Raw genomic sequence first — 14,343 nt, 5'->3', positions numbered from 1 at the left:
AAGATTATGAGAGGCATGGACAGAATGGATAGTCAGAAGCGTTTTCCCAGAGTGGAAGAGTCAATTACTAGGGGGCATAGGTTTAAGGTGCTGGGGGCAAGGTTTAAAGGAGATGTACGAGGCAGGTTTTTTACACACAGTAGTGGGTGCCTGGAACTCGTTGCCGGGGGAGGTAGTGGAAGCGGATACGGTAGTGACTTTTAAGGGGCGTCTTGACAAGTACATGAATAGGATGAGAATAGAGGGATATGGTCCCCGGAAGGGTAGGGGGTTTTAGTTAAGTCGGGCAGCATGGTCGGTGCAAGCTTGGAGGGCCGAAGGGCCTGTTCCTGTGCTGTAATTTTCTTTGTAATGATTGCCTGGGAGGTTCAGACCTCCGTTGAGCAATTGCACCCATTCAAAGATATGATTTAAGCCATGAACTTTGAATGCTCTTACAGTAATTGTTACCAAGGAAAAGTTAGAGAAGAATTAAAATCATGGGCGGGATTTTACAGCCTCACTCGTCCTGAAGCTATAAAATCCTGCCCGAGGTCAACGGACCTCCCCATGCTCTGCCCCTCGCTCACTCCGATTCTCCAGCGGGTGGAGCAGTAACATTCCAGCCCATATTTAACTTCTGGGTAACTATAGTACGGACCATCCCTCCAGCACTCCCCCATTGACCACCCTGCTCCCACCGAGCACCTGACATCCTCCGCCTTAGAAAAGCTGTCTTTGTGATTTTTATATATATATTCCCAAGGAAAGTTTTTAATCACAACACATGTACATGCATAAAACTGCTATGTGACAACTTCCAACATGTTGTCCATTCAGTTGTGCTGAAGGACAATGGAAATGTATTTTAAATAATCGGATAGTGGTGGCTAAATATACTTTGTGGCACCAAATCAGATTTTTTTCATGCTGTTTGCAGTTCGGTTTGTGTCTGGAGTTGTGTTAGATGCCAGTTCCAGCATTTATTGCAGCATATTGCGCACTCTCCATTACTGAAGACATTTATGAGTATGATTTATTTGTTAGATCTGTACATTTTAAATTATTCAAGTTTTCTTTCCTCCCCTCAGCTGTATAGATTCATGGTTTGAAGTGAACAGATCATGTCCAGAACACCCTTCAGACTGACCTCTCCTGGCCTGCAGCTGCTTATAGCCTTCTGTTAAAGGTATGACGACAGATTTGTAAATTAAACTTTGCACTGTCATGACATGACAAAAAAACTGTTCAGTTTGCCAATATTTTCCCAAACGACCCAGTGAAAATGAAAGGATGCTTTCCTGAAGGTGACATTTGAGCAAACTTGGGAAGTGCTGGTTTGGATTATAACTGACATGAGATTAGTTACGATTGACAAAACATGAAGAAAAAAAGTTCATGCTTGCCAGCAGTATAATATATCAACAACTGAACATTTATTTGCTTTACGCCAGTGATCCTCAAACAACGTCTTGTGGGTAAGCACTGCTATGGACCCCTAACTTGGAAATGACCATGTCAGTACCTAGAAGGTTCTTTAATAATGAATTAGTGTTACCATGGGACTTGTAAAGGCTTTAAGAAAAATATTAAAATGCCTGGGCTGCTCGGATAATTTGTCAAAAATAGGTTTCCCCCATAGCCAGTATTGGCACAGAGGTTTAGAGTCATAGAAATATGCAGCACAAAAACAGGTCCTTCGGCCCAACTCATCCATGCCAACCAGGTTTCCTAAACTGAACTAGTCCCATTTGCCTGCATTTGGCCCATGTTCCTCTAAACCTTTCCTATCCATGTACCTGTCCAAATGTCTTTTAAATGTTGTAATTGTACCCACCTCTACCACCTCCTTTGGCAGCTCATTCCATATACACACCACCCTCTGTGTGAAAAAGTTGCCTCTCCAATGCCTTTTAAATCTTTCCCCTCTCACCTTTAACCTGTACCCTCTAGGTTTGGACTCCCCTACCCTGGGGAAAAGACCTTGACTATTCACCTTATCTATGCCCCCCATGATTTTATAATCCTCTATAAGATCACCCCTCATCCTCCTACGCTCCAGGTTAAAAAAAAAAGGCCCAGCTTATCCAGCTTCTCCTTATAATTCAAAACTTCCAGTCCTGGTAACATCCGTGTAAATACTTTTTGCACCCTACTCCTTTTGCACATTCCTACTCTTTCATGTTTGGCCTATAGTCAGCTTTTGGTATTTCCAGTTTTGCACCAATGCAAATGCCTAAAGGTGTATTACCATCAAGAGAAGTATTAATATGCATAGCAGCTGATATAACATGTTAGTGAGAAGGCAAAGTACTTGTAGTATGCAGTAGTTTGGCTGTAGACTGACACAACTCGGATAACTCGAGGCATCAATTTAAATGCCATTTGTTTTATTTGTTTATGATGTGTTTGTCACTCAAATTGGTTTAATGTTATTGAACTTTACTGTGAGGCACCACCCTGTTGCATGAAAGGGCCATAAATGTTCTTTTCCACAAGGCTATCTTCGCCTCCTTTCAACTGCTGGGTTTTCTTGAGGCCAGGGAAATACAAATGGCCAAGGTTAAACTTGGAAGACAGTTTAATATGAGACATGCATCTTTGTTATTTATCTAAATAACTAACCCACCCTCATAATGCTGTTCCACCCCCATTAAAACTAGAAGTAGACAGGCTGGGGTCATGTTTCAGACTTTTAACATCCCATCCAGCTCGAACCCAACCAAGTGTGTGGTTAAAATTACTGCCAATATGTTAGAAATAGCCCAATAACTTTACTATGACTCCAAAACCAAACAAGCACTGGCTTGTATCTTGTCAAACTAAATTAAAATGATCAAAATCTGGGGATGGAGCAGGTTGGAGGGGACCTAAAGGGATATCTGACTTTTGAGTATATCTGAACAGATTGTAAATGGATTTTTTTGCAATGGCTCTTGGCTTTGAGCTTTTTCGGTGATTCATAATGCCTTGAGTATCAATTCCCACCATTTTTATCAGTGCAGAAATTAGTTTTGTAAATCAATATAACACTTGATGAAACAAATTGCAATGAATCATCAAACCCCTAAAATGTTTGCTGCAGCATTTGAAACTTAATAGGCTATGTGCTGCATTCAGTTGGGTCAGTCAGTTAATGGCTTGCTCTATTGATTGCTTGATACTATTAATTCCTTGCACAGCTCTCACTGTCAGCTTGCACCAAATGATATAATGAGGGCACAAGAGAGATGCACACAGTAACGCACCCTCTAATTTTTTTTGTAGTGTGTGGCAAACTTGTTTAGATGAGCGCAGTTAACTTTAAAAGGCAAACTTGTGTGCAACCAGTTTGGGAGCCTTTGTGCCATCCAGCTTAGAGGGAACAGTGGTCCATGTTGTATGAAATAACAATTTCTATTTTGTTAATTAAGACTAATGTGAATTAGCTACAATTTATGCATTGAAGAATATATTTGCTCAGTGTATTCCTGTCTGGTTAGAATTCTGCAGAAGCAGATGATTTACTTGGTCTAAGTGCTGTCGACATTGTATCTGGATGGATCACTTTGTGAATTGCTAATAGGAAACCAGTATTGATTGATTAAGGACACGTGGGTGATTACAGAACTGCAGTATTTAACACATCTATAAATCTTGAATCATGTCTTCCCACACTATTGTCTTTGTACCCCCATTTATTTCTCCTGCACTTTTGCTGGCCATTTTAAAAGGGTTCTTCACCACTGTTCCTATCAAATCAAAGTGAATGCTAAGCTGGCACAGCTGATTGAACGCACTGCTGCATGTGAAGGCAGAGTCTCACTTACAGGTTTGAATGTACTGCCGTCCTCATACTGAGATCTGAATTTAAATGCTGCCACCTTGAGGTGGCACTGAGCAGCTAGTTTGAGAATGGGTGGTAGACGAACATTGGAATAGTCACTCTTGTCCTCACACATACTTGATTTGAGATCTGTGAGTCAGCAGCCCATTATGTCAACTTTGTAGAGAAAAGGGCGAGAAAACAAGGTTTAATTAGAAGAAATCTCATTTTTCAAAGAAACCTCATCATTCAAATGCATGCTCTTTTCCAATGCAGTTCACTTTGGATAAGTTGACTAAAGGCAATTAATGAGCCTCATTCTGTACTTCCCTAGATTGTGATTTGAATCTTTGAATAAAATATTTTTCCAATCCTCTACAGCTTTTAACTTATTCTCATTATTCACTCCTCCTCAAGCACTTTGGGCTCCAGTAAATCTAGATTCTCATTTTCAAATCCTTTCACTGGTTCACTCTATCTGGCAAATCTCGTGCTGACCCATACTGTCCATTCCTCGGGGCCTGAATTATTGGGTGCTTCCGAATTATTTCTGTTCTTCTATGAAATCCTATCTTTCAGTCACCGTATCTCTGTCCATTGCGATTCTCTTTCAAAGCTTCTTCAGCTTCTTGATATTTTTTCTAATGTGCTTTCTCTTCAAATATTACTCCATTATGTTCAGTCATTTTCTGTTCAGTGTCTGTCTCTCTATAAAGAGACATTTTCCTGTGCACTCAAAATGAAACTATTGAAAAATGAGAAACATTGCAGTGATTTTTCCTCAATAAGTCCTGTCTGTCAAGTGGTTGGTAAGTAATTATTAATTATCCGTACTTAATTTACATTTTAAAGCATCACATTTGCAGTCATGCACAAAAGGCGATTTGTTTTTTTCAAATTTGAAGTAAAAAATAGAATGCAGAGTATGTCAGACAGTATGTGAAGGAGAAAGACAAGTTAATGTCTCCAGCTTCGTTGATTGAAAAAAAATGCCAGAAAAATCCCATAGAAAATCCATAGTAAATGTAATGGTAGTCTTCCTCCGTCGCTCACAGTAAAACCTGGCCAGTGCATGGGTGTGGTGTGATTTATTACTTTGCTTTCCATTGTCTTAGCTTGGTGGAACTAATAAAAATATTTGCCAAAATCCCCACATAAAATCTAAAAGTACATTGACCTGTTACTGGTAACTGAGTTGAGAAGAAGTGACTTGTGGAATACACTGCCTGAGAGTGTGGTGGAGGCAGATTTCCAAAGGGATTTTGATAAGCTCCTGAAGCGAGGAGGTTTGCAGGGCTACAGGGAAAGGGCAGGATAGACAGATGGGCTGAAGTACTCTTACAGAGAGCCAGCATGAGCACAATAGCTGAATGGCCTCCTGCTGTGCGTAACCACGCTATGATCCTATGATTTGACTTTCAAAGGCACATTGTGTTTGATGAGGGTCAAAGAAGAAGCTTTTTTAACAATGGATGTTCTTTTTCTATTATTAAGGGGACAGTGAGGAAGTTGCAGCAAAAGATGAAAGACAGACTAATCTCTAGTAGAATAAATTCAGAATCTGGATAAAGGATATGTTAAATTGATACTTTAAATTCCTAACTTTGTCATTCCAGCTATAATGTTTTGTAATTATTTAACTTTGTCCAAATTACATTTTGTGTTGGAAAGTTCTGCCGAGACTGCAGTGGTGTTTAAGGTGGTGCTGGTACCACTTACAAGTGACAATAAAAAATGATTTTTTTTCAAAATGGGTATAAATCTAGGTTGTTTTACTTATTCTCTGTGTTGGAGACAACTGGATCTATATTTTAGTGCATTCAGATGAACACCTAGTGACAGCAAAGAATGCCTATCATCGAGCATCATGGAAGGATTTACAGGCTGATGATTGCCCTGTTTGGCCATGCTGCACATGCTCTTTTCATGACCATCAAGTCCTGAAGTGGGACTTGAACCCAGGACCACTGGCCCAGAGGTAGGGATGCTACCCACTGCGTCACAAGAGCTCATGTTATCCAGTTGAAGCATCAACATAACGCATACACTATCTACAATGAGATTGGCTGGCTAAATGGTCAAGTTTGCTGTCTACATCATTGATCTTGTAGTTGCTGGAGAATCTGGGCCAATATATTGACTAAAACGCACAACAATCTCCCATGCTACTGTGCCTTTAAAGTCTGTTCTAATATCCTCAAACTATTTTTGAATCAAGCAACAGGTAGGAGAAATTGTAATTTGTTAAAGCACACAATGCTTTTTAAATTGTATGTTTGTAGCCATTTTAAAGAAAGCAAGCTGCAAAATGTCTCTGAGAGGAAGTATGTTTGTTCGTTTAACGTAGGTCACAGTTTCTGAGTAGTAAGTAGCAAGCTTTGACTTTCTGTTTTTTTTTCCTATAGGGCACTTTGCTCACTTTGGCTAAACCCTTACGTGGAGGTTAAGAATCTGATACTCTCGGAAGTTTACCCTTAAACTGAATTCCAGCAACCAGTTTTGGAACAAGAGAAACAAAAAAGCACCAAATGATATTTCTGCATCCCAAACTTGGATAAAGAAGGAAGTATGGGAAGATCACCAGCTGGTAGATCGATCAGATCAGCCCCAGAATAATGGAACGACTGATTCTATTTGAAAAGACTGTACAGAAAAAAGGGGAAAAAAGGACTAGCCAAATAGAGCACGATTGCTTTTTGGGTTTGAGAGTGCTGTGCAAAGTCTTGTCTCTGGGATGTGATTTCAAGGTGGCAACCACAACAGGTTATAAAAGCAAAGGAGAGTGGAATTTCACATATGTTGACCAAGTTCTGAAAATGCCAGAATGTAAAGCGTTGAGTATCCGTGGGCTTGTAGTTGTGTCCATGATGTGTTTACACAGTGTTCAGTGTAGCCAGCGTGTTCTTGCTGATGTGTGTACAGACACGAGCACACTCCTGGTTTTTTTCCATCCCACTTTGTGACAGATGTTGCCAAAAATTTAACAAAAACAGACCTCCCTCTTGTACCGAAAGGATCTGTTCCTTGTCGACAATTTTCTGCCAGAAGCGCTCTCTCTGCACTAACATTTAAACCTGGAATTCTGTCTTCTCGAGCTCTCGGGCTCAGTGCTACAAAGTGACACAGGCAGTCTAAAGAGACAGTTAAAAATCTCTCTTTTTGCCCTCCACCCAAGGCCCTTGTGGGATTTTTATGGCTGCAATTTCCTCTAGAGACTAGTGAATCTGTCCTGCTGTTAAAGATATCAATTTTACTTCAGCTTGTTCTGTAGCCTGAATGTTCAGGCTGTTGTATTTATAACAGCTGGAGAAAGATGCTCCCTTTTGTTTGTCAAGGTGTTTTGATATGGTGTACCATCACGATGTTCAATAAACTATTGAATGAGCATTTACATTAATTTGTGCTAGATAAACCGAAAGAGTTAAGATTTCCGTTTTCTAATTTTATTTTGACAAACATCTTCGCACACAAAAAAATTACAGCATGGTGTAAAGATTTTTTTACTACTTTGGTTGAAGTAGGCTTCTAGTAAGTCTCAGGAAATGCAATGGACCTGCACGTGACCCAGATGTGGGTAGTTTTCCACTTTCTTTAGGGACTGCAATTACATTGGAAGGCCAGTTTATAGCAGCAAGGGCTTTGTGATGTTTGCCCAGAGCTATGGACTGTTGCTACTATTCAATGATGTGTTTACAGCGACTGCAAGTTGACAGGGGTAACTTAAACTAGGATTCATAGTCCTGTGCTGTCTGGTCATCCAGAACTCCCAGATAGAGCCAATACGTTGATCCCCGCAAATACTGGCAGCAACCTGAACTTGCTAGGCAGAGGCAGTCCAGATATCAGGGAGTTAATTCCCTGCTGCAGCATTTATTAGTAAATTAAATGGTCATTTTTTTTCCCCCAAACAAAATCTAGTGTTTTACTGTTGACAGTCAGAAAAGTAAGAGACCAGAGATGATGTTTTACAAGGAAATAAATGTTACATCTGGAAACAGTGTGTTCAGGAGGTAAAGGAGAACCACGCACACCATTTACACTAACAATGGTGTTTGCTAGCGGATTTCGGAATCGAGACATTGCACTAGTGGTCAAAAAAAACATTTTAAACCATGCTGCTAGCAGTTTTGGGTACTTCAAGTTACTGCATGACGGGTATTGAGTTTGAGCGCAAGATATATTACTGCGAGAAAATTGTGCTTTTCCCAGAAATGTGAGTAGACCTGGCACTTCCTGGAACTGTGTACAGTCATTGTGAAATTAATGTCTTGATGTAGTGGGTTACGGGCTTTCCCATGTGTACAGCGATTGACTTACATAGCAGGATTGTGTTGCTGCTGTTTTTACTGTGCGTTTGGTTCTAGTCTCAGCTTTACATTTCCCTTCTACTTTTGTAATGGTTTCACTGTGCGCTCTGATTCTTTAAATGACTTGGCCAAAGGTCGATGATAAGGTCCTCATTAAGTAATTTGTTAAGAATTTAAAGATGTTCACACTTTCAGTACAGAGAGCCAGTGAAGGAAGAATTTGCTCTTTTTTTTAAAAAAAACCTTTTGGTTTAAAGATGTTGCACGATACACAGCACATTCATAATGACTTAAAGTAATGCACTTTTTGAGTTCTGTGTATGTATGTATTTTTTTTAGTTTATTGGATGCTTTTGCACTGCTTTAATCTGATACAGATTCTCACCTGGGTGGTCGGTCCTATTTTCAAGGTGAATGTTGTAAAAGTATATCAAAGTCTAAGATTATTTACTTAATTTTGAATGCCTCTTGTGTAATTTTTACTTACTCTTGAGTTATCTTGTCATAGTGCCTTGAGTTTAAACCACTTTTGGTGCTCTGATTGAGCTGCATAGTTTCCAGCTTGGTTTTCTTTTTGGTAGTTTTGTTCAATCCGAGGGAATTAACAGCACAACTGTATTTTCTTCTTTCTTCACAAATCCCATGTCAAGTAATTATCCCAAAAGAGACTTTTTCCTTCAAATGTGTGTGAAGGGAAAATGGAGCCAAGGGCCGCATTCTCCAACCTCACCTGCAGCTGGGATTCTCCGGTTCCACTGCAGTGAATGGAGATTTAGCCAACTTCTCCGTTCTCGCTGGCCACAATGACCAGAAAATCCTGGCCCAAGTACCTAAATTGAAACTATATGACCTCTGTGTTCACCATTCTCATAAAATTCTGTTCCGTTTCTGCTCGATAGCTGAGCACCTGAGCTGAGAGTAATGCTTTCACTGCTGTCTCCCCTCTTCTCAGCAGTACAACTGTGGTTTATGGAACTGGCCAGTTTGTACCTAGTCCAGTTGCGGCTGTGTGCAGTATTTGACTGCTTGTGTCACGCATGGATGCCACCTAGTGGCTCAGTATTAAGCAGCCTAATTCAACAGATACAATTGAAAGCAATTTGAAACTAGAATCAACATTCTTGCATAAAATTTACTGCATTTTTAAAAACATGGACATCAAAATGTTGAAAATACTCAGCTGTTTCATCCACATCTGAAAACATTTTAACCATAATATTTTGGTATGAAAAACCTACTCAAATTCTTATCAAGAGTATAAAGAATTTCAGGGTATTAGTGCAATTGTTGATCCTGTGCAAATGGCTGCAATAAAAAGGAAGTTATCCTAAAGCTGCATGATTCCACAGTTGTGCCTATCTTTTTTCTTTGTTTGGACTAAAATTACTATCAGACAGGGTAGTCACCAAGTGTTGTTCTGCAGGATTTGCATTAGCACCTGTTGTTCCTCATGCAGTTGACCGTGGTTGTTTTCATTGGGGCAGGAATTGGTTGTTTCCCCTCAGACAGGAAGCATAGCTCAGCAGGTGAGCCATTGCGGGCCACAGAGACTTGCTCAGTTAGACAGCTGCTTCAGTAGAGCAACTGCTTTCCTTGTCAGCCTGGAGTGATGAATGGTACGTTGCATGTGGAGAGGAAAGAACAGCTAAATTGGGAAAGGAGAATCTCTGCCTAAATAATTAAAATGTTTTGTTGCTCAAACATTTACTCAAAAAATAATTTGCAATACTCTCTTTTCCCCATAATTTCTTTGCTTATGGAGGTTTCAAAATAATTCTACAATGCCTCATGTTAGTTTAAAAGTGGAGATGTTCTGACTGTCGATCTGTAGGGCAAGATCCCGATTATTAGCTTCCTATGCCAATATCCTATCAATGTAATTTATACACTTTTGTTGACATGTATGTCTTAAAATGCCATATCCTCCAATTGATTTTGCCATGTGTCTACTTAGAGACCACTTTTCCACAGGGAGTACGAGGGCAATGATTTAAAGGAACTGTGTCTCTTAAACACTGCTCCATTTCAACAGCTGACATTGCAGCCATGGCCCAGGCTACTTGTGTGCATTGCACTCGGGGAACTCTCCCTCTCTGGTAGTCCCTCAAAATGAGGAGGATGCTTGCCTAGGACTACAACCATGGCAAGAACCTGCGTGGAGGCTTTTAACGTGGGGAGGCTGTTGCGCTGCAGCTACAACATTGTTCTCACTGACCAGGAGATTCTCCCCCTCTTTCTGACATATTGGAAGGATTTGCAGGTTGACATTCATTTGGCCATGTTATGAATGCACCTTCTGTGGCCATCAAGTCCCAGAGTGGAATTATGAATCCAGAGCTTCTGGTTCAGAGGTAGAGTGTCACCCACTGCACCACACGACCTTCCCTCAGGAGAATAATATGTTATTCAAAGCATTTTTTGTTAAAAGTACAGGTACTGTCAACTTCCCATTTCTGATTGTTGTAGTTATTTTGTTGAATATTGATTCCATTGGAAGATAGAAAGTAGATGATTCAGATCCTCAAGCCTTCTCCTCCATTCAGTTAAGAGCCTGGTTGATCGAAGCCTCAATGCCAAGTATTTGTCTTTGCTCCATATCCTTGCATAATGACCTTGCTCTCATTTTAAGATTGCTTTTGATATCGCCCACCGGAGGAAACAGTAGATGTAGGGAAACTGTCAAATCTTTTTAATTTTTGAAGCACCTCAATTGGATCAGCACTTATTTTTTATACTCAAGGATATACAAGCCAAGTTTAGACAATTTGACCGTCTTAACCCCTGCTATCACTCTGGGAATTTTTATTGCAACTCTCTAAAGTCTCTCTAACCTTGCGGAAATGAATGGAGTACTCCAATGAGGTCTGATCAAGGCTGTATACAACTCTTCTACTTAAACTCCAACTCCCTCATGATAAAGGAAAACATTTCATTAGACCTTTTGACTGCCTGTTGTGTTCATCTACTAATTTTTAATGATTTGTGTTCTTGACCTCCCTTGAATTTGAAATATCACAATTTATGGTTCTTGGGCCCAAAGTGAATTATTTTGCACTTTTCCATGTCAAACTCCATTTGCCATAGTTTTGACTACTCAATCATGCTATGTCCCTTTTTAACTCCCTATTGTGTTGCTGACCCTCCTAACTTAATGTTATCTTTCAACTTGAGACACAACTCCATTCTTTCATTCATGTCATGAATAGGTCTGATGAAAACATGGATCTGCAGAACTGAACTCAGATGCTGAATCTATTGTTCGGGATGGATTGAGTAGTCTGAGAATTACCACTTGTCACATCCTCTCATTTCCTATCTTTTATTCCACTCTCTGTTTACTATTTCCCTACCAATTTCCAACACTAGTTAAAAGGCTCCTTCCAATTCTGTGTACTCTAGTTTTATTAACTTTTTTGTGGAATCTTCTCAAAATGCCTGCTGGAAATCCATGGGTAACCTCCATAGATCTACCCTATTCGTGACATTCTCATAAACATCAAATAGCTTAGTCAGAAATGACTTGTCCTTAAGAGAGCAATTTTAGCTTTCTGGTAGCTCATATGTATTCAATTGCATTGTCGTTGTATCCCTAAAGACAGATCCCAGTAACTTACTTCCAACTAACATTAAAATGACAGGCATGTGTTTACCTGGTTTCTGTTTCCCGCTTAGATAATGGACTGAATTTGGCAAATTTCCAATATAACTGCACAATTACCAAATCGAGAGTTTTTAAAGATAATACTTACACAATTCTCTCAACAATTCTTTTAACACCCTGGAGTGAAAACCATCAGGTTTTGTACATTTATCTATCCTAAGTCCCATTATTTTCTTCATTGCCGTATTTTTTTGTTTTCTAAGCATATGAATCCAATAAGATTCTTCTGATTTACTTTTTGTTTCATTTCTATCATTGGTATCTTATCCTCTTCCTCTATTGTGAAAATCTATACAAAGTACTCATTTAATAAATCTGCCCTTTAGTGTCTATTACAGTGCCAACTGTGTCCGTCTTTAACGGGTCTCTATTTCCCTTAGACACTCTTGCTCTCAATATTAATAGTAAAGCTTTTAAAATTAGTTTTGATATTAGTTGCAGGTTTTATTTTTGTATTTTTTGCAGCTTGTAATTTCTTTGTCCTGTTGCTTTGATACTGCAATAAATAATTCCTTTCATAAATATAACTGGAATTATGCAGCTGTAAACAGCTTCAGCCTCTGTCTCTCTTTTCCTCCATCCCACCCTCCAGACGGAAAATATTTAGCTTTCAGTTACTGTGCACAGTAAAGAAAATGAAAGCCTATTATCTAATCAGCTTTTTATAGGCATTGTGTACATTCGGAAAGCTGGTCTTGATGGCTACAGGAAGTATATATGCGAGTTTGTAAGGTAAATCCAAATCATCCATTGCGGTGGCACAGTTGGGACACAAGTTATTTGGTCAGAGCTGCGGGTAGAGGAGGGGAGTGGAGAGAGGGTGTGCATGATGGCGTATATCTGGTAGAATCAAAAAGAAATACAAATGGTGTGTATATTACTTTCTCTGTTCAATATTTCTATGTAACTGGGATGTTGCCTTATGTAAATGAGTTGTCTTGACATTGCCATAAAAGGATTGGACTCCTATAGGTGGTTGGAGGGAATGACCCGATGTGATTGTCTGCATCTGATTATAATGTAAATCCTAGCTTTTTTTCAGTCTAGTGCATAAATAAACTATGGCATGGACCCTTGGACTTTAAAGCAGTATTTGAAAAGAAAAACAGCACAGCTAAACAGACTTTTCAAAGATGAAAGAAATACTGTATTGTTGATGAGTCATTAATTTACAAGTCAATTTTTTAAAGACTTGAATTAAAGGGGATAATCTTTCAACTGTCCTAGTGTATTTTACACTACTGTAAGCAGGCTTTCACCAGGTTCCAATCAGAACAGATGGAATTTGTTTGTAATGCAGTTTCTTGAAAAATGTTAAATGTTTACAGGCACATTATGCTTTTTATATTAAATTTATTGAGTAGAAGTTGATCTGAGATTAACACCAAAAAAACAAAGCTCATTTTAAACAGACTATCCTGTATGTTGATGTATAGTATGTATTTCAAAATTATGGAAAATAAAATCTACACAACATTCCCACAATTCTATCTCCAGTTTTATTTCGAGGTTTTGTTTTCATCCTTGAGATTGGGTGGATGTGTATGCGGATCACAATCCCTAAAATGGTGACGGTGTCTCTGACTGTTATGGACTCCCAACACTTTATGGTTCTTTACACTGTTCCCTGGTTTGTCCTGGAATGTCTGGATGTTTGAATACCTGAACCTGAGACAGTAAAGGCTTAAAATATTGACACGGAGAGTTAAACATTGTTATTTCATTCCTTGCCAGAGTTCAAAACACCAGAGATGGAAGATTGATGAATCAGCCTTGGAAGTTGGCTCAAAAAGTATGGTTGACCAAAGAATGGCCTGGTCCACAGAACAGAACATCCCTAATAATTGGCGCAGTATCTGCATGTAAGCGGTTTAGATATTTGAGTTGGTCAGCTTTACATTCAAATTACTAGCTAATATGTGCAAAAGCTATGTTCAAAATTTGAGCACTGATATTCCATTTGCATGAATAAGTTGCGAATCCCCAGGAATATGGCGTTTTTAAAAAGTCCATCTTTTACTTTCCCCCAAGCCAGGTCCTGATGGCTATGGAGGATATAAAAAACCCACTGCCAGCTTGTTTTCACTGCAGCTCTGTGGGCTGTGCATGCTCACACTAAAAGCTGGCAATGGCAGCATCAGGGTTGACCTTCCTGGTGTCTAAATGGGAAGAAACTGTATAAAAATGCAACGTTCAAAGATAATTAAAGATTAATTCTGACTTTGCCAGTGGTGCCCACATCCTATGAATGAGGTGGAGGGGGACCTTTTAGGTTATGGAAGCATTGCAAGTAGCTGAGGGTTGATTTCTATCTGAAATGGTCACAATTTGTACGTGCATTTTAATTATTTCTAGTTTGATCTAATTCTCAAGGGTAGCTGTGATGGTGCAGCATTTTAATAAGGAACTGTGTAGAGGCTTGCAACTATCAAACAAGTCAAAGATATTACACAGATGTAGAAAAAGCAGATCAGCACACGGTTAATTTACCTTGGTCGTATGAAAACTGCTAGCAAATAACTAGTCTCTAATTTGTTTAATTTTCTGAGAATATATTATGGATTGGAATGGTATCCAATTTGACTGTGAAA

The 14,343-nt window shown here is 39.3% G+C and overlaps 1 protein-coding gene across 1 annotated transcript in view; it reads left to right on the top strand.

Moving 5' to 3' along the window:
- znrf1 (zinc and ring finger 1) overlaps positions 1 to 13,237 on the top strand; it is a 234,125-nt gene extending 220,888 nt beyond the window's left edge. Inside the window, exons 4-5 of the mRNA XM_078211042.1 lie at positions 1,071 to 1,168; positions 6,190 to 13,237. Coding sequence (XP_078067168.1) covers positions 1,071 to 1,128 — 58 coding nt within the window. The 3' untranslated portion in view covers positions 1,129 to 1,168; positions 6,190 to 13,237. The remainder of the gene's footprint in view (positions 1 to 1,070; positions 1,169 to 6,189) is intronic.
- The last annotated feature ends 1,106 nt before the right edge of the window (positions 13,238 to 14,343 follow it).

The sequence above is a fragment of the Mustelus asterias genome, chromosome 4 (assembly GCF_964213995.1).
Source record: "Mustelus asterias chromosome 4, sMusAst1.hap1.1, whole genome shotgun sequence".
Taxonomy (NCBI): Eukaryota; Metazoa; Chordata; class Chondrichthyes; order Carcharhiniformes; family Triakidae; genus Mustelus; species Mustelus asterias.
The sequence above is the reverse complement of the archived record's forward strand: the minus strand, read 5'-3'. Positions and strand labels throughout refer to the sequence as shown.